This window comes from Aquarana catesbeiana, linkage group LG01 (genome assembly GCF_042186555.1).
Source record: "Aquarana catesbeiana isolate 2022-GZ linkage group LG01, ASM4218655v1, whole genome shotgun sequence".
In the NCBI taxonomy this organism is placed as follows: domain Eukaryota; kingdom Metazoa; phylum Chordata; class Amphibia; order Anura; family Ranidae; genus Aquarana; species Aquarana catesbeiana.
Genome location: NC_133324.1, coordinates 366,960,945 through 366,981,464, shown reverse-complemented (window position 1 = coordinate 366,981,464; position 20,520 = coordinate 366,960,945). Strand labels below are relative to the sequence as shown.

Genomic DNA, 20,520 nt, shown 5'->3' with positions numbered 1-20,520 from the left:
ACATTCAAACATGAGAAATCCCCCCATCCACCTTACCTGCTTGCAGCCTGCTTGATACGCTGGGACATACACAGCGATTACAACACCTGAGACAGACATTCAGCATGTGTAGGTTTGTGCTCTTGGCAGCCCCCGGTGGTCACAATAGGCATAGCATGCATTTACCTTAAAGGAGAAAAGCCACTAGAACTCAAAAATTCTGTGGAATCTCCTCTTACCTTATCCAGCCGCAGGGTGCTGTTTACACAGACCCAATCTTCACCTCTCACGGTGGGCTCCGTTTGAAAAAACCGTCAGAGACTGGGGCCCCCATCAGTAGGGGGATCCAACAGTTCTGGGACCGTAAAGCACCTCGACAGAAATTAGGAAGTTTAAAGCCATTTTCTGATCTGCGGGGTCCAGCTCTCTAAAAAGAGAAGCATTACGGGTAAAACCTCGTTTCTTCCGACACGAGGCCCGGGTACCATTCAATTCGGCCATGAAAAGACACTTTGAATGGATCCGGTTCGCCTGGCTTGCCCCAGTATAGGATCTTAGGATATTCCCTTTGGAGCTCAGCACAGGACATCTTTACACGTCCATCACCTAAGACACTGGCGTAAAAACTGAGGTATCCCTGCAAGGGGGAGGGATTATATAGGGGGTTGAACTTCCTGATAGGGTGTGCCAGTGTCCAATCACCAGTGATACCTATATAACCCATCAGTAATTACTGTGGCTCTGTGTCCCGTGATGTTCGAGAAAGAAATCAAGATTTTTTTGTCTTTTTTTCCCCACAAAATTGTTATATTAGCAGGTTATTTCTCACACACAGCATATGCATAGCAGAAATTACACCCTAAAACACATTATACTATTCCTCCTGAGTATGGCGATACCACATGTTTGAGACTTTTACACAGCGTGGCCACATACAGAGGCCCAACATGCAAGGAGCGCCATCAGGCATTCTTGGAGCATAAATTACAAATATAATTTCTTGACTTGTAATTACTGGTACTCAAACAAACTGCGCCCTCCTTGAGTCCCCACCACTGCGCTCAGGAAAAAGTGTCTATTGCAGCACTTAGTGTGAGTCAAAATGTGAATTATATAAACTTATGTGAAAAAAGCTGCCACTTTAAATGTAAACGTAAACTGGTCTATATTACATTGTAAATCCCAAAGAAATTAATATAAGCGGAGCTATTATTGGTGATATATCATACCCCAATATTCAAAGTGTCCAATCAGTGTATTAGTCTGATATATGCAATATCTATGTGTCTCCCTTTACTCTGTGAATGAAACAACCTCAAAACAAATTCAAAATTCAGTGATATAACATGCCTCAGTGTTCAAAATATAAAACCAGTGTACTAAAATAATCGAAATAACACTTAGGTGTATCACTATTAAACTGAAAATTCTTTCAAAAGTGAACTAAAATAATAAAATGACACTTGTGTGTGTCACTATTAAACTGAAAATTCTTTCAAAAGTCCATCATATATAAAAGAAGAGATGCATCCATAAAAATGTCCATAGAAGAGAACACCGTGAAGAAGTGTGCAAATTGCTGAAAAAATGTCCACCAAATCACACGTGCCAGTGATTCCTCTCCCTCTGAATGCAACACTCACCAGATGAATATGCCTCACGCTCTCATGTTTTGGCAAAAGCGCGTAAGACACTGTATACAGTGTGCTCAAACTCCACGTTCCATCCGACCCAGTGTCATTTCATTCCATATGTAAATAAAAAATGTGCACATAGTGTGATACCGTAAAACACCACATTTATTGAACTTTAAAACCTTCTATCTTCTTCCATCAAATGGCGGTGACTTGAATTGTGGCCTGAAAAGCTGCAGACACCAGGCTGTTTACATGTGCACTGACAGCAACAGACAGGCTGGACGAGGCTGCAGTGGACACATATCAGCGCTGTGGGCACTACACATCCAGCCCACAGCGCTGCTTCCACCGATCTCTCCCCTCTCCCCTCGCACTATACCAATAGGTACGGGGAGGGGAGAGAGGAACCGGACGTGACGCCGGTTTGTTTACTAGTGATCGTTCCGTCATTTGATGGAGCGATCACGTGGTAAACGGCCGCTGTCAGTGGCCGTTTACCGTGATCCATGATGCGCCAGGTCCGGAGGATTCTGGGAGGACATCACTGTACGCTCTCCCAGAGTTATCCGACCGCGCTGCAGCCGTCATTCGGCTATAGCGCAGTCGGCAAGCAGTTAAAATACTGTAAGCTTAAACTGTGGTCAACATTTAAAATGACCATGATTATTTCCATATTGTATTTCAATTATTACTACCCTATGTCCATTAATCTGAATGTTCTTTAATTTTCTAAACATACTTCGTTAAGTTCCCATGCATTTACTTCCTTGTATCCTGTGACACATATTCGTTATGCCATAGTGCCAAGTAAGCACTGCTGTGTCACACATTTCACAGAGCCTGCCTTCTGAACTACAGAGGTGGCGTTAGTACAGGAATCACAGCTTGTTGGCAGCAAGGTACCATGAGACATATAGTCCTTAGAAAGTGGAAATAAACAGCAAAGGAGACGTTACAAAGCCTACCCCTGTAATCCAAGAAATTGTGGAAAGAGATGACCAGGAGACAGGCAGCACTCACAACATGAAATTTGATTTTTTTACTAAGCCTATTGGGTTGTTAAAAATAATTATAGTTTATATTGCTATTGCACTGTTGATGTTAAAAAAATTGAAAGTGTATGCTGTGGCCATAGATTTTCTTTATCAAAAGCAAAAAATAGGGAAAACCATAATAGGTTCTTTAATAAACATTCCAATATTTGGTGTAGCGCACCCCCTAAAGGGCCGCAGGTGAACTGGAACTCCCCCACCCTGCTCAGCCAGGCACACTGAATTTTCACAGTTACTCAGAGTCACAGTTTTAATGAGAGTAATAAACTTGGATGGGGGTAAGGGTATTATGGGATGCCCAGTCAACTTCAGAACAAACTTTAGGGACACTTCTGCTATATACAGTCTACATACACTCCTCTGCTTCCTCCAGTACTCACTTGCTTGCAGAACTCCACTAGCACACTTTTGGTTAATCTGACATAGCACTTAGTCAGATTTTTTTGAGCAAAATAGGCAGGAACCCGAGGCCCCTTGGTTGTGTAGCAAAAAGTCAGTGTCCAGCATACATTCCTGTGGCTACTGATCCCAGCACCATCTCTTAAGGCACTGCCAGCCCGCCTTGTTGCAGCTGCCTCTTTCACTAGCCCTCCTGGCTAACTTATCCACAGCCCTCCCAGATTGACACTCTCTCCTCAGTCCTCCCAGACTGAACACTCACCAGCCCACCCGACCGACTTCTCAGTCGATCTCCCAGATGTGCTGACCCGTTCCCGCTGTCCTCACCTTGCTGCCGTGCCTCTATGAAGGGATTCCTCTGTGTGTTGTGGGGGATCCTTCCAGCACCTGAGCCCCAGGCCTGAGGTTACCCCCCCAGACTAGGGGGCACCCTCAAGGGCCACTGACAGCATCCTCAGAACTCTATCTCCATTTTCCACCCTACTGCCCCCTGCTGACATGACTCATGCACCTTTATGAGGTGGCCTGCACCCTGCAAGCCCATTAGCTGTGGATTGGATGAGGCCCTCATAAATATGCAAGCAGCTCCTCATAGCCTCCACCTACTATATCTGGAAGCTTCTCCAAGGTTCCAAAAACAGGGGGAGGCACCAGAGATGCTGCTTGCTGAGTCATCCAGCCTCCCTGAGTCACTCAACTCTTACCCAGATTCAACTCTATTTACAGTGGGGACAGAAAGTATTCAGACCCCCTTAAATGTTTCACTCTTTGTTATATTGCAGCCATTTGCTAAAATCATTTAAGTTCATTTTTTCCTCCTTAATGTACACACAGCACCCCATATTGACAGAAAAACACAGAATTGTTGACATTTTTGTATTTATTAAAAAAGAAAAACTGAAATATCACATGGTCCTAAGTATTCATATTTAACTCTGATCATCCTTGAGATGGTTCTACACCTTCACTTGAGTCCAGCTGTGTTTCATTATACTGATTGGACTTGATTAGGAAAGCCACACACCTGTCTATATAAGACCTTACAGTTCACAGTGCATGTCAGAGCAAATGAAAATCATGAGGTCAAAAGGAACTGCCTAAAGAGCTCAGAGACAGAATTGTGGCAAGGCACAGATCTGGCCAAGGTTACAAAAAATTCTGCTGCACTTAAGGTTCCTAAGAGCACAGTGACCTCCATAATCCTTAAATGGAAGACGTTTGGGACAACCAGAACCCTTCCTAGAGTTGACCGTCCAGTCAAACTGAGCTATCGGGAGAGAAGAGCCTTGGTGAGAGAGGTAAAGAAGAACCCAAAGATCACTGTGGCTGAGCTCCAGAGATGCAGTCGGGAGATGGGAGAAAGTTGTAGAAAGTCAACCATCACTGCAGCCCTCCACCAGTCGGGACTTTATGGCAGAGTGGCCCGACAGAAGCCTCTCCTCAGTGCAAGATACATGAAAGCCCGCATGGAGTTTGCTAGAAAACACCTGAAGGACTCCAAGATGGTGAGAAATAAGATTCTCTGGTCTGATGAGACAAGATAGAACTTTTTGGCCTTAATTCTAAGCGGTATGTGTGGAGAAAACCAGGCACTGCTCATCACCTGTCCAATACAGTACCAACAGTGAAGCATGGTGGTGGCAGCATAAAGCTGTGGGGGTGTTTTTCAGCTGCAGGGACAGGACGAGTGGTTGCAATCAAGGGAAAGATGAATGCGGCCAAGTACAGGGATATCCTGGACCAAAACCTTCTCCAGAGTGCTCAGGACCTCAGACTGGGCCGAAGGTTTAACTTCCAACAAGACAATGTCCCTAAGCACGCAGCTAAAATGACAAAGGAGTGGCTTCACAACAACGGCGGCACAGTGGTGTAGTGATAGCACTCTCGCCTAGCAGTAAGAAGGGTCACTGGTTCGAATCCCAACCATGACACTACCTGCTTGGAGTTTGCATGTTCTCCCTGTGCCTGCGTGGGTTTCCTCCGGGTACTCCGGTTTCCTCCCACACTCCAAAGACATGCTGGTAGGTTAATTGGATCCTGTCTAAATTGTCCCTAGTATGTATGAATGTGAGTTAGGGACCTTAGATTGTAAGCTCCTTGAGGGTAGGGACTGATGTGTATGTACAATGTATATGTAAAGCGCTGCGTAAATTGACGGCGCTATATAAGTACCTGAAATAAATAAATAAATAACTCTGTGGTTGTTCTTGAATGGCCCAGCCAGAGCCCTGACTTAAACCCAATTGAGCATCTCTGGAGAGACCTAAAAATGGCTGTCCACCAACGTTTACCATCCAACCTGACAGAACCGGAGAGCATCTGCAAGGAATACATATTGGCCTAAACTGATGAAGAAACTGTTTTTGTTTTTTTTAATTTGGGATATTTAATATAGCAAAAAGTAAAAGACAGAGAGCTTACAAAGCATCAGAGGGATCTCATTAATAAAAGGTATCAGCCAGGGGAAGGGTACAAAAGAATTTTCAAGACATTAGATGTACCATGGAACACAGTGAAGACAGTCATCATTAAGTGGAGAAAATATGGCACAACAGTGACATTACCAAGAACTAGACGTCCCTCCAAAATTGATGAAAAGACAAGGAGAAAACAGATCAGGAAGGCTCCCAAGAGGCCTACAGCAACAATAAAGGAGCTGCAGGAATATCTGGCAAGTACTTTCCGTGTGGTACATGTGACAACAATGTCTGTATTCTTCACATGTCTGTGTTATGGGGTAGAGAGGCAAGACGGAAGCCTTTTCTTATGAAGAGAAACATCCAAGCCCGGATAAATTTTGCAAAAACACATCTGAAGTCTCCCAAAAGCATGTGGGAAAATGTGTTTTGGTCTGATGAAACCAAGGTTGAACTTTTTGGCCGTAATTCCAAAAGAAAGGTTTGGCGCAAAAACAACACTGCACATCACCAAAAGAACACCATACTCACAGTTAAGCATGATGGTGGCAGCATCATGCTTTGGGGCTGCTTTTCTTCAGCTGGAACAGAGGCCTTAGTCAAGGTAGAGGGAATTATAAACAGTTCCAAATACCAGTCAATATTCGCAGGGGCGCCGCCCCCTAATCCATGCGCCCGGCCCCTAATCTACATACAGGACACCAGACGCATGGATTTCAAATTTTTTTTTTAAGCACATGATTAGAGCTTGAGACTTTAATTGGCTTCAAAAAGGGTCGGCTCTTGGCAAAGCACTGCACCCCGAGCCCACTCACTTTTGTGACAATAGCGAATTAATATTCGCTATTGTCTTCCTGCTTCTCCTCCCGGCCAATCAGGAAGCGAGTCTGAAGACTTGATTGGCAGAGAAGAGAAGTGGCCAGAAGCAGAAGCAGGGAGGAAGCTACCGGGCAACGAGGGGGAGTTTATTGGGCAAGCGACCGAGCAATAGGGGGGTATGGATCGACAAAACGGGGGGGTCATGTGGTTTGTTTGCCGCCCCCCCAAAAAGTTAGCACCAGCCACCACTGATCCACTGTATATGGCTGTGGATAGATGCTCCGCCACTAATATATACAGGAAAGGGGGTAGGGGGCACCCGTTCCACTTTCCATTTTTAATATCAAAGGTATCAGATAGCATACTATTGGGACAAACTCTAACTGAAGGGTTACAATATAAAGTTACACTTTTATAAAGCAAGTTGGGATCAAGGCCTGTCTGTAGCATGATTTCTTCTAGGAAAGATTACCCCCCGTCCGTCCGTCCGTCAAGTGACTTTTCAGCACCAAGAAAAATAATGCAGGCAGAATTACATTTCTTCTGTATGTATTCAATGAGGGATATGATCTTTAATTAATTATCCTAGCCTACCAACCAGATGTAAATCCATCCTGATCAAGATTTATTTTTTCCAATCATTTTTATTGAAGTTTTTGCATGTTTACAACCAAACATCTAAAAGGAAAAAGAAAAATAACGAAAAAAAGAGGAGGTATGCCATCACATTGTACAAACATGTAGACTTCCAACCCTGCATTTATGTTTTTAGTCGCACAAGCAGATATACAGGATGCAGAGAAGATATGTACAGGGTTGTGTAACATCGTATATCAGGCAACATCTCAGCAAGCATTATATGATTGCAAGGCATGGGAGAACAGTGGCACTTCTATATACAACGTAATAACGACCAGATTAGTGCCAGTCATTTCAAAGATATAACCAACCCCTTTATAGTATCTATAGACCGTGTGCAATAACCTAGTGTCTGAATTGACCTTGGAGAGATCAGTCATTTCTCTACTTTATATGTAAGGAGAGCATACAATATGATAGCAGGATCAACAACATTGCAGTAAGCTGAAAGATACTAAAGAAAATGGAGCCAGACCTGGGGTCGCCACTGATCAAGATTTATAATGGTAGGGGTAAACTGTTTGGGCCTATTTACAATGATCTTGGAGTATACGTGGACATCAATTGCAATGGATCACTTTCTCTGCTTCTTTTGTGAAAACAGGAAACTTCTCCTTGTCTCTTTTGCACTACGTGGGCAGTCATCTAACTTCCCACTGGTTGTTCTTCAGCACAGTAACTGTGGTCATCATGTAAGCTCTGCAAATACTGTTTAGTTTTAGTAGCTACTTTGCAGGTCTTTATACCTCCCCATTCACACTCTGGCATTGTGACTGACAGAACTTTTCTGTATATTACTAAAAAACACTCTCGACCCCAAAAAGGCATCTACATAGCTTCTGAAAACATAGAAATAATGCAGTCAGACTCTCCCCCCCTTCTCCAGTAAGGCATGAATCCCACAAAAATCAAGACATCAATGGAAAGGCAAAACCCATAATAAAAAAAAGCAATTAGGAACATCTTAGAAAACAATTCCACTTGTTTAACTGTGGAGGAATTAGAGCTTAAGAATATTTTTTTTGGCCTGCCTGGAGTTCTGTTTTGAATTCCTTACCAAAGTAGCATGTGCAAGGCAGCCATATGTCTCACTTCCTTGGGTAACATGATTCAGTGATTCCTTTACAAAGTCCATTGAAGATTTTGTTATGATATTTGTTGATGTGTTTTTTGTCATCGGCGTTGAAACACCATATGGCGTAACTGCCTGAAAAACAAAAGCAAATAAAGTTTAAATGAGGTTAAAGCTGAGCTTAAGGCAGATATAAAAAAACAACTTAATGTAGTAATTCATTTGGATTGAACAATGGCTGCCGCGGTTTTCGTCCAAACCTCGTAAAGGTATGTATAGGAGGCATTCTAATTGGTCACACCCCCACAAGAACGGCGCAGACCAATCAGGACCCGCCCCGCCTAACCCATCCTGTCAGTGCTGGAGAAGAGGAGAGAAAGCCGCGGAGATTTCAAATTCATGAAGCGGTATAGCGGCGACCCGATGTCTCACAGCAGGTGATTGCTGGACTGTATTTCTTTATACAATAAAGCATTTTACTTGACATTTACACTATGGGGAGATTTTTTTCCTCTTGCTTTACATGAACCACTATGCTGAGAATCTGAGAATCGGGTTATGAGTATCGAACTGACAGTGTCCCCGGTTTACATTGCGGCTGTTTGGAAGATTACCTTGTTTACCAAGGAGATTAAACAAGGGCTTGTGACCACTCTTGAATAAGGGTGGTCATGGAAAGCTGGTAAGCATGTATCACATTATCACTTTGGGTGATGGTGTCTGGTGGTCGTACTTTACGATAACAGGAAAAAACTATTTTCCACTTGTCATTACACCCTGGGACTCTTTATATGGAATTTTTTTTCACCTGTTATTTGTTATCTCACAATTTAGGTATCATTATATGTTTAAACCCCTTCATGTACTGTGAACACGTATAATGTTTGCTAATGTTTAGCGCAACACATTTTAATTTGAAAGAATATACATAGGATGGGATATCTTCTTTTTGTGTTTGTGACTTTAATCACAAGTTTATTTGTTTTGCTTTGTGCACAAGTATGCAGTTTTTACATACAAGTCACATGTCACTGCTATCCCAGCTGTGAATGGTTGCTAAGGAAGCAGCGGCTGCTTGCACCCACTACGTTCTTACCAATCATTGACATCACCCAGCGCAATCACTTGCAAGGCTAAGAATCCTCAGTCACGTAAGCAAGTGGTTGGAAATGGAGCATTAATGCATTGCCTAAATATGGCCACGTTGCCATATTTTAGCAATAACATGGCCATGGCCATATTTGGGCAATGATGTTACCTCTATCCCCACTTATTACTTTATATAGCTGATAACAGGTCTGGGAGCTGTCAGTCCACACAATGTACCAGTCGTGTGTGGCAGGTTGTCTTTTTTTTTTTTTTCAGCAGTTGATGGAGGCAAGCATCGTCATTGACAATGGATTTACAATGTGGGAATTTTTGGGACACCTTTAGATTTTTATTTTTTTAATAAAGGACTTGTCAAACTTTTGGGTGTCTTTATTTCTAGGTGACTTTTTTGTAAATAAGTAGGGGGTACTTTGTACCACGTACACATTGACGTAGGGGGATATCTGGGGACCCCGTATTAGTAAAGGGAGCTTCAAGATTCCATAAAGCAAATAATTTCGGACAGCTGCACTTCCAAAAATCCTCTTTATTGAAGCTCATGTGACAGGTGGTTAACAGATGGAGCAGGGGACAAGGAAGTAGACGCATTGAATGTTAGCGCTTAGTCATTACCAAGATATTTATGACACAGCATGCGAGCCGACTAGTGTGTGTGGGGATTAACTGGAGACTTACTCACCTGGAGCAGCTTTCTTTGTTTCACAGGGGGCTTCAAGATTCCACAGAACCTCACAACCACCAGGCACGGGCCTCATCAACATGGGGACAAGGTGCTTTGCCAGGGGAGGTCCCCCTCTTGTTGAGGGCATGTGGCCAGGTATGGTTCAGGAGGGGGTGTACGCTCGTGCTTCCCCTGTCCTGGCCAGTTAGACTGCATGCTTGGATTAAAGGTCTGGTATAGATTTTTTTAGGGGGGCCTTTTTAAAACCCTGATCAATTTTCTTGGGGGACCTTACATATCTGATAGCAAAAGTGACATTTACAAAGAAAAGAAATGACAGTTTAAATGGCTGGCAAATAGAAAAAAATCACACAGATCCCTCCAAAATTACCCCACATTACATGAAAGATGCTTAGGGGTTTGCTATGTATTTTGAGGGACTTTTGGAGTCTGTGTGCTGTTCTTTCTTTAACAAAAAGAAACAGGAGGGAGATGTAATTTGCCTGCAACTTAAAAAGTTTTTTTTTTGCATTGGTACATGTTCTCCAGGGCATTTCCCACCCTTCAAGCTACTTTTGACATCACCTTGCCTATTACCCCAGAAAATAGGCATTTTTATTTGACAGATTCAGCTGCCATTGATTTCAATAGGATTCTGGTTCAACATCCAAAATTTTCTGAAGTTTGACAAAACATGCTTGACCTGAACCCAGGGCAGTTTGGCTCATCACTAATTATTTATTTTTTTTTTTTTTCTTAATGTAAGCAGTGTAAGTACCTGAATGTAAACTAGTATAAATCTTTAGCAGTCCCTGTACAGCAGTGCGAGAGGAGGACACAGCACAAGGATCCAATAAGTTCATTTGCTGACAAGAAACATGCCAAGAGAAAGCAGAGTGGTAGAAATGAGCTCATCACTGTGCTGCTTCTCCTTTCACAGTCAAGTAACAGGCTGGGGAGGGTCTAGGAAGATCTGGGCTCAGAGAAAGTGGGATGACTGATGCTGGCCCTCAGACAACTAATGTAAACAAATACTGTTGAAGAAATCTCTGGATTGAAGCTGAATATTGAAGCAAAAGATGATTTTGTTATTTTATTTTGTAATGGGCTATACATTTGTATGTTGGTATTTTTGGCTGGAGTTTTGCTTTAAATGTGTAAATTAATGATAGCTTTCATTGTAAACCACAAAAAGTTTCTATGCCCGAGAGCAAGATTTTTTTTCCTCCAACTAAACTGCCTCCTATGTCTTATTGTCTTTAAGCAATGGCTTCCATGATGTCATTGTTTTGCATCTGTTAAAGAGGAACTTCACCCCCCCTGTTATTTTTTCCCACCACTTACTTGTTATGGAGGGTTGTGATCCACTACTAAGGTGTGATAGCCTGAGTCCAGCGCCACTTCTGGGTTTAGGCTGGCAGCTCACAATGACATATGAAAGCTCTGCCTATGGCTTGTACGTGCATGCACGGGTAAACGTTCAGTAACATTGACATTGACAAGTGTGTGGCCATAGATAGCCCTTCATTTGTATTGCCGGCTATAGGCACTACAGGGGTACAGGAAAGCTATTGGAATTTTACACTAGTGGACTTTTCAGCATGTAATCATCCATGTGTGTGAGGCCTTGATATCCCCTGACTTCTTTAAAGTTTATGTGGTTAAAATGCATCTTGTGTTTTCTCTTCCATCTTAAGCCCCGTACACATGAGCTGAATGTCAGGAGACAACAGGTGGTTAAAGAAAAAAAAACGTCCGACATTTCGCCCGTGTGTATGTCGGTCTGTCTGTTTGGCCAGCTTCTGTCGGACGTGCATGCTGGAAAACCAGCAGCCAACCGACTCCCGTGTAGAGCTCACAGCCAATGGCAGACAGCACTCATCGGGCTTTTCTGGCGAGGGGGTCGTCCCCTTGTCAGAACAAAATAGCTCAGCAGGGGAGATTGTTGAACTAACCTCACATGATAAGTACAGTGGCTCTGACCGAAGCTGACAGTTTTTTTTTGTTCAACACGCGGGGTTGAAAGAAAAAAAATAGGCTTTACTCTTCTTAGTGGAATTAAACAATTACTTTTCAAAATACCCCAATACACTGAGTGCTCCAAATTCATTACTTAGAGATAATAAATGATTTTCCTCTTTCATTTGACACACCCACTAATCACCCCATGTCAACTTCATCTTGTGGACACCTAACCATCACACCCACATGAGATTGATGGGGATCCCATTACAAAAATGATCTAATATGGAGTTGGTCCTGCTTTTGGTTTGAGCAGCCTCCACTCTTCCGAGAAGAATTTCCACAAGACTTTGGAATGTGTCTGTGGGCATCTGTGCCCATTCAGGTGAAAGAGTATTTGTGAAGTCAAGATGATGTTAAACGAGAAAACCTGGCTCATATTTGGCTTTTTAATTTATTCCAAAAGGCTTCAATAGGGTTAAGGTCATGGCTCGTTGCAGATCACTTGAGTTCCTCCACACCACACTCATTAAACCATGTCTTCATGAACCTGGCATTGTGCACCTGAGCCCACAAATTTGAAGGATTGTCCGCATTCTTTTGTTCATATAATGTGTATATCACCTGTATCTTTTGCTCATACATGATACTACTAAAATTCCAATGACTCCCTTCAACATATCCCAGCTTGATTATAGTAACACTACCCTCTGTGGCATACCAACAAACAGACTGGCAAAAATTCAATCTACCCTTCACTCTAGTGTCTGACCCATCCATCTCTTTAGTTCCTGCAATGCTGGTCTTCTTTGTCAATTCTTCCAATTATTCTTTTGCTGGATGAATGATCTTAATAAACCTGAAGCTGTATAGAAAATGCCTTTAATTCATTTTACAATAATTCTATTTTTTTAACAAATCATCCTATCCACAAACTACTGAAAAGCACAGCAAGCAACCAGGAACAATCCTATCTTGCTGTGGTTATATGAAACTGATAAAAGGTAAAAATCTTTACTGAGGTTGAATGTATTCTGCACATTATTACTACTCCTTTCCCTGCTGTGTTAAATAAGTCCAAATAGGTATAAAAGTGTTTCAGAGAAATTACAGTTAAACTGAGTCAAGACTCTGGTAAAGTGAAACTTTGTCCTCTTTAACAAGTTTGTCCCATTTAATAATTGCTGATACCTTGATAGTCACTGTTTAGATATTGCCCTGTGTTTATTTTTTTAAAAGTACCTTTTTTATTTTAAAATTGCCGCCACTTCCAGTCAACTTTACCATGGCAATCTACATCATTAATAATGTCCTGTTGACTCCGAGTCCTGGGATATCAGAGTCAATCCCAGGAGTCAACAATCCCAGGAGTCAACAGGCATTCCTTGCTTCTGTCACCGCGTTACGTGCTCCGCACAGTATCTTCACTGTGCAGGCGCAAGAATAGGAGGTGCATGCTGGGTAGCCAGCTGCATAAAAACAAAGAAGCATTAGGCCACCTGCTTCAGATGCCCACACAAGCAATGGCCACCATTAAAAATTTGTGAGGAGAAGCTCCTTCTCAATTTAGACAAGTAAACATTGCTTACACATATCAGACAGTAGACAAAATGGAGAGGCTAGAATGTGTTTTTATTTACATTTTCGATCAGAGACTGCAGCTCCTCTTTAACTAAACTTGCCACAAACTTGAACAATTAAAACTAAGCATGAGATAAAAATGAATATGAACAAGTTACTTCAATCATTCAAAACAATCAGGATATCCAGTTATGTGAAAATTCTGACTTTTCCTATAAAAGTTAAGTTTGACCCCCCTCCTCCCAATACCCTCCCTGGTATAAAAGTTTACACTTTCTCAGCTAAGCATACCCTCCTGCCTGCATGCCTGAGCTAAGGGCTGATAGATTCCAAGAAGTAACTGCTACCTGCTTCTCCTAACTCTACTCAAGATGGCCATAGCTAGAAATGCTTTAAGGTGTTTTTCAAAATGATTTCTCAACAAAATAAAAATTGGAGACATGGATGTATGGGTAAGTTTGCTTTGAATAATAAAAATGAATTAAATAGCATTTTCAATTTGTGGTGCTCATATACAGTTTTGTTCTGCTTTAAGGGATAAGGAAACATTCAATCTGCATGTTCTTAATGTTTCTTTACCCCTTTCCCCATTTATAACATATTTGATTCAGTATAGCAAGTGACATGTGTTGAGTGCTGGTATCTGAGAAGATCGCTGCGGGTTATGCCGCGTTATGACTTGCGAACGGGCTAAACTCCATCGGCATTTCCGGCGGAAAGATTTAGAACATGTTCTATATTTGAATCCATCGGAAATGCCAACATAAAAAGTCCGATGGGGCATACACAAGGTCGGAATGTCCGACCGAAAGCCCCCATCTGCCTTTTTCTGTCGGGAAGTCCGGCCGTGTGTATGCGGCATTAGAAGAGATTTTGCAGCCCTGTCACTATGTGCTAGATCTACACTATGAGTAGTATAGAGTCTTTGCGAAAACCTAAATGGTGCCAATAACTAGTGCATGCACAGTAGCAGTAGGAAGGTAATAATATGTGTCACTCTTACACATGCGCAATAGTATTGACATTTATTTGTAGGCCACAACAGCCATACCCAGCAGGAAGCACATTCAGAGTCGTCCCTGCAGTAGGTGAGCCTGACTTCCTATAAACCTTCTAATTTATTTTCCATTCAGCTCACACCACCTCCCTAACTCCCAGCCTCTGCCGTGGCTTACACAGACATTGTAATGTCTGGCCTGGCAGCTTATATCACTAACTTGCCACCACCAACACCACCAGACCTCTGCTGCTGACCAGGAGGACTAAATCTGGAGTTACAGCTGACAGCTCCTTGTGGAGTCACCATTCACCATAGAGCCTCACCAGGGCCGAAACTAGGGGAGGGCAGAGGGGCGCCTGCCCCGGGTGATGCAAATAGGGGGGCGCCGTCAGGGGTGCCACCCCCACTCGCACTGGGAACTAAGTGGGAACCCTTTAAGGGTGTCACTGCCTCCCGATCAAGTGTAATGGACTACTGCATAGTTTGCCAAATACCAGTGAATCACTCTGCTCCTCCTTCTCACGCTATAGGAAGGCATTCCAGAGTGACGCTTCAGATACTGTTGCTATGTTGTTAATGCTTTTCTATAGAAGGGCAGGGCAGGAGGAGCAGAGTGGTTCAGCGCTAGTGCGCCTGTGTGGTCTCCCTCCTATTTGATTCTCCGGTATTTGGCAAACTATGCAGTGGGCGCTGCTTGTCCATTACACTTGGACAAGCGAACAACCGAACTGACAACCAAACTGGTGGCAGTGATGCCCTAGAGCAGAGGCACCTGGTGCTGCCCAGTGCCCAAACAGCCTTTGTCTTTTCTGTGTGAGGCATCTCAGAGAAGGGGAGGCTGCAAAGAGGCCCCTGGACTGGGGGGGTGTGGAGAAGGCCCTGGGCTAGAGGGGTGCAGAGGAGGCCCTGGACTGGGAGATGCAATGAAGGCCCTGGGCTGAAGGGGGGTACGGAGGAGGCCCTGGACTGGAGGGTGCACTGGAGGCCCTGGGCTGATAGGTTGTGCAGAGGAGGCCCTGACCTGGGGGGAAGCAGAGAAGACCCTGGACTTGGGGATGCAGAGGAGGCCTTGGAGTGGGGGGGGTGCAGAGGAGGTGCTGGAGTGGGGGGTACACAGGAGGCCCTGGACTAGGAGGGGAGTACAGAGGAGGCCCTGGGCTGGGAAAAGATCACAAACCATATGGTTGGGATCCGCTCACATGCCTGGGCTGACTACCAGCTCAGCCTCTCAGTGAGCCGCCTCTCCACAGCCCAGTGTTTCAGTGAGCACCGGGGGGGGGGGGGCGGGGGGGCAGAGCAGAGCCAGAAACTGGCAGCCACCAGCTTTCTGCTCAGGAAGCCATGAGAACTGAGTGATCAGCGGTTTTTGATTACTCGGTTCTCAGCCTTAAAGCCAGCGGGGGACAGATGCAGCATCTACCTAGGTAAGTATGATTGATAAATAAAATTCCTGTTATGTATTAGTGTGTTATACTGCTCTCCATCCAGTGGGGGGAAGCATTGTAAATATGTTCTCTGCATTTTGTTCTGGTATAGCTATGTATTTTTAGCATCTATGGTTCCTGTATGTCTGTGTTGGATTAAAGCGGAGTTCCACCCAAAAGTGGAACTTCCACTCATCTGATTCCTCCTCCCCTCCGGTGCCACAATTGGAACCTTTCGGGGATGGGGGGACAGGATACCTGTCTTTGACAGGTATCCTTTTCCACTTCCGGGAGCCTCAGCCGTGGCTATTGATGTCACGGCTGGGGCTCCCTCCTCCTTCCCCTGTCGCCGGGCCAGTAGGAGAGAGGAGCATGCCTCGCGCATGTACAGTAGGGTTCCCGGAGGGAAGCCAAAAGGCTACATTGCCGGGTACCCTTACCCGTAATGACGGCAACAGCATTCGACAGCTGATGGAAACAGCTGCGGTGTCGACATTGCTGGACTCCAGGACAGGTAAGTGTCCTATTAATAAAAGCCAGCAGCTGCAGTTGTGTAGTTTCTTTAAGTTTTTTTGGGGGTGGGACCTCTGCTTTAAGTAAAGAAGTGCCTGTCCATGTCTATGGCTCAAATTCATTTTAAATACACAAAACTGGGGATGAGGATGGGATTTCAGTGATTGCACACTGAAGAAACACATGAAATCAGCTTGAGTGAAGAATCGTAACTTGTGTTTTAGAGACTCTATAAATATCTCCAGCTTGGCTTCTCTGGGACACATGGAGGAATTTGATGTGTCTAATCCATCCTCATGGGACTCGTATGCTGACAGGTTAGAGTTTTTCCTAGAAGCTAATAAGGTGACCGATGCTATGCAGAAAAGAGCTGTATTATTGGATCTAAGACTCTTGATATTGTCCGCTCACTGATATCCCCTGCTAAACCAAAGGACTGACCATATAAGGAAATACTGGCCCTGTTAAAAAATCATTTTTCACCCACTGCATCTGAAACAGTGAGGCGTTTCCATTACAAAAGACAAAACCAACAACTGGGTGTGAGCATTGCAGCCTATATTGCAGAACTGTGAAAGCTATCTGAAAATTGCAATTTAGGTGCCAGTTTAGAATCCTTGCTAAGGGACAGGCTAGTGTGTGGAGTACAAGATGAAGCACTGCACAGGAGACTTCTAGGCAAACAGAACTTAACTTTTATTACTGCACAAGAGGAAGCACTTGCATATGAGGCTGCTTACCTTCATTCAAAATAAATTTTAATATATTTACAATGCTTCCCCTTACTGGATGCAGTATAACACCCTAATGCCCTGTACATACGATAGGATTTTCAGATGGAAAATGTGTGATAGGACCTTGTTGTCGGAAATTCCAACCGTGTGTAGGCTCCATCACACATTTTTCATAGGAATTTCCGACACACAAAGTTTGAGAGCTTGCTATAAAATTTTCCGGCAACAAAATCCGTTGTCGGAAACTCCGATTGTGTGTACACAATTCCGACGCACAAAGTTCCACGCATGCTCAGAATCAAGCAGAAGAGCAGCACTGGCTATTAAATTTCATTTTTCTCGGCTCATCGTACGTGTTGTACGTCACCGTGTTCTTAACGTTCGGAATTTCCGACCAACTTTGTGTGACCGTGTGTATGCAAGTCAAGTTTGAGCCAACATCCGTCGGAAAAAATCCCATGGATTTTGTTGTCGGAAAATCCTATCGTGTGTACAGGGCATAATACATAACAATTCCCATACTTTGCTGCTGTGTGGCCCACATGACAATTAGGCCTCATTCACATGGAGCATATGCGTCCATGCCCAGTGTGATGGCCTTGTACTGCGTGGGGATGCACGGTGTTCTGTGCATCCCTGTGCAGGCAGTTCAGTCAATGTCAATTAGGAGTTGCATGGACATAGTCGAATGTCAAAATTTAAATTGGCGCAGCTGTGCATGCTTTCATTTTTAAAGCTGAAGATAGAAGCTGATTGGTTTCCATGTACAGCTGTTCCAGATTTTGACTGCACCAGTTTTGTAATACTTACCCAAGCCCCCTCTTGAACCAGGGATGTCCACGTGAGCCTTGGCTGTCCGACGACTCGCACTCCTGATTGGCTTTTGGAAGCAATGGGAGCCATTGGCTCACACTGCTGTCAATAAGAGCCAGTGAGCCAATCAGAAGACAGAGGGAACGGAGTCGAGCCATGGCTCCGTGTGTATAAAGACACACAGAGCTGTAGCTCGGGAGCGTGCCTGCTTGGGTGTCCTCACAGCAAGCTGCTTGCTGTGAAGTCACTCAGAAAGATGGAGGGGCCAGGGGTTCCCGGCAAGGGACCCAAAAAGAGCAGGATCCAAGCTGCTCTGTGCAAAACCATTACACAGAGCAGGTAAGTATAACATGTTTATTATGTAGAAACAAAAAACAAGACTTTAATATCACTTTAAGGTTATCTGTGTGTAGTAAAGGACCTGCAATAGAACAGTTTTATTAAATGAGTATACTGAGGTTTGTACTGTATGCTACATACTCGCTTGTGACACATTAAAGCATATGGCCCTTTAAACCTCTCCCACCATTGATGTAGTTTTGGCGTGGCACTGCTATATTGCCACATACCATTTTTCTTGGGGGGGGGGGGGGAACGACGACTGACCAGCCCCGGTTGCCAGATGTGCTAGCTACACCACTGAGCCTGACTTCCCTCCTCTTATAACCACTGTGCTTTAATCTCCTTTTCTCACCACCTTGCCTGAAACCTCCCCCCCACTCACTGCAACTGCAAAAATGCAAACTTCTGCACTCTCTGGTACTGCAGTGACACACCCATCCGTATTAAGCCTGTTCATGAAGTTAGCACACTTTTGCTATCATTTAATGGTTTACAAATTAGTCTTGTTGATTCAGAGAAATGCATAGGGGAGCTCAGCAGACTCACAGAACCACAGAATATATAGGTTATCAGTTTTACATAAATAAAAACTGTATAATACTAAGCAGGGGGTTTCTTTAAAGAGGAGGACACTTTCCTGTACTGGAATCCAACGATGTTGGCATCGGCTCTCGGGTGCTGCCGGCGCCATTCGTAGTAAGGGAACCCAGCAGTGAAGCCTTTCGGGTCCACAGCCATTTCCCTACTGCGCCTGTGCGAAGCGCGCTGCATTTTTTGAATGGCCCGGCAGTGGGGAGAAGGAGGAGGGGGGGCCGTGGCGTCATGGCGAGATCTCTCAGAAGTGGGGATGGGTACCTGTCAAACAGATACCCGTTACCCCTCCCCCCCCAAAAGGTGCCAAATGTGGAACCAAAGGGGGGAAGGTGGTTGATAAGCAGAGCTTCCACTTTTGGGTGGAACTCCGCTTTAATAATATTTTACTTTATAATAAGATTGTACAAAATTTGGGTACCTGTATAATGATTCCTTTGGATTTATACTCAGCTTGTAGAGCTTTGGAAAATGTTGTTAAAAATGCCTGTTGAGGGAATAAAAAGTTAGATGCTGTGAAATAGTTATAAGCATGACTGATTCATTTAATACTATTTTTAGTATATACAAACATAAGTATTAGTAGCCAAGGAGTTTCAGGGGGACATACATTTTATGTAGCGCTACACCCAAAGGGGTGGCTGCTAATTGACCAAATTATTTTCCCAGTAGATTGCTCCAGTCACTCTTTAGCTCAATAACAAGTCTAGGAGTGTTCTCTTTGTTCTTTTTATATTTGGAGTAACTAGGATAGGGTTAAGGGAATTGAGTACGATACTCCAAAAAGAGAAATATGTACAGATTGATATAAATAATAGTGATGATGTTGTGCTATCAAGTGTCAAAAAATATAATAAATTTATATGAACATAGAATGAGTGATATAAGAAGAATAAATAGTGTAATACTATACAATAAATTACATAATGGTGCACATAAAATAGATGCTCATAAGTTAAAACAAGCAGACAAATGAATATTCATTACTTCTAAAATGTCCACAAATAAAGTGCCAATATTGGTAGCTGATAATAGTGAAAAAGGTCCCAGTGCATACAATGCTAAGCCAAATGTGCAGCTACAACTAGGTGCTCTGATTCTTTTGCGGCTTGAGCTCGTACTCCTACGTCACTTCCAGTCTATCTTTCGAAGTGACGTAGGAGTACGAGCTCACCGCTCATGGATTGCATGCGTTGTTTACAGTTTTTTTAATGTGAGTAAAAGCACGCTGTTTTTATAAATAACATTTTGGGAAACTACAGTATCTCACAAAAGTGAGTACACCCCTCATATTTTTGTAAATATTTTATTATACCTTCTCATGTGACAACACTGAAGAAATGACACTTTGCTACAATGTAAATTAGTGAGTGTACTGCTTGTATAGCAGTGTCAATTTGCTGTCCCCTCAAAATAACTCAACACACAGCCATTAATATCAAAACCGCTGGCAACAAAAGTGAGTACACCCCTACGTGAAAATGTCCAAATCACGCTCATTTGTGTCAATATTTTGTGTGGCCACCATTATTTTCCAGCACTGCCATATTCCTCTTGGGCATGGAGTTCACCAGAGCTTCACAGGTTGCCACTGGAGTCCTCTTCCACTCCTCCATGACGACATCACGGAGCTGGTGGATGTTAGAGACCTTGTACTCCTCCACCTTCCGTTTAAGGATGCTATACAGATACTTAATAGGGTTTAGGTCTGGAGACATGCTTGGCCAGTCCATCACCTTTACCCTCTGGTTCTTTAGCAAGGCAGTGGTCGGCTT

The 20,520-nt window shown here is 43.6% G+C and overlaps 1 protein-coding gene across 1 annotated transcript in view; it reads right to left on the bottom strand.

Annotated features, from left to right (window-relative positions):
* HSD17B3 (hydroxysteroid 17-beta dehydrogenase 3) overlaps positions 1-20,520 on the bottom strand; it is a 163,716-nt gene that overhangs the window by 6,885 nt on the left and 136,311 nt on the right. The window contains exons 9-10 of the mRNA XM_073627425.1: positions 19,167-19,232; positions 8,000-8,149 (exon numbers count right to left, since the gene is read on the bottom strand). Coding sequence (XP_073483526.1) covers positions 8,000-8,149; positions 19,167-19,232 — 216 coding nt within the window. The remainder of the gene's footprint in view (positions 1-7,999; positions 8,150-19,166; positions 19,233-20,520) is intronic.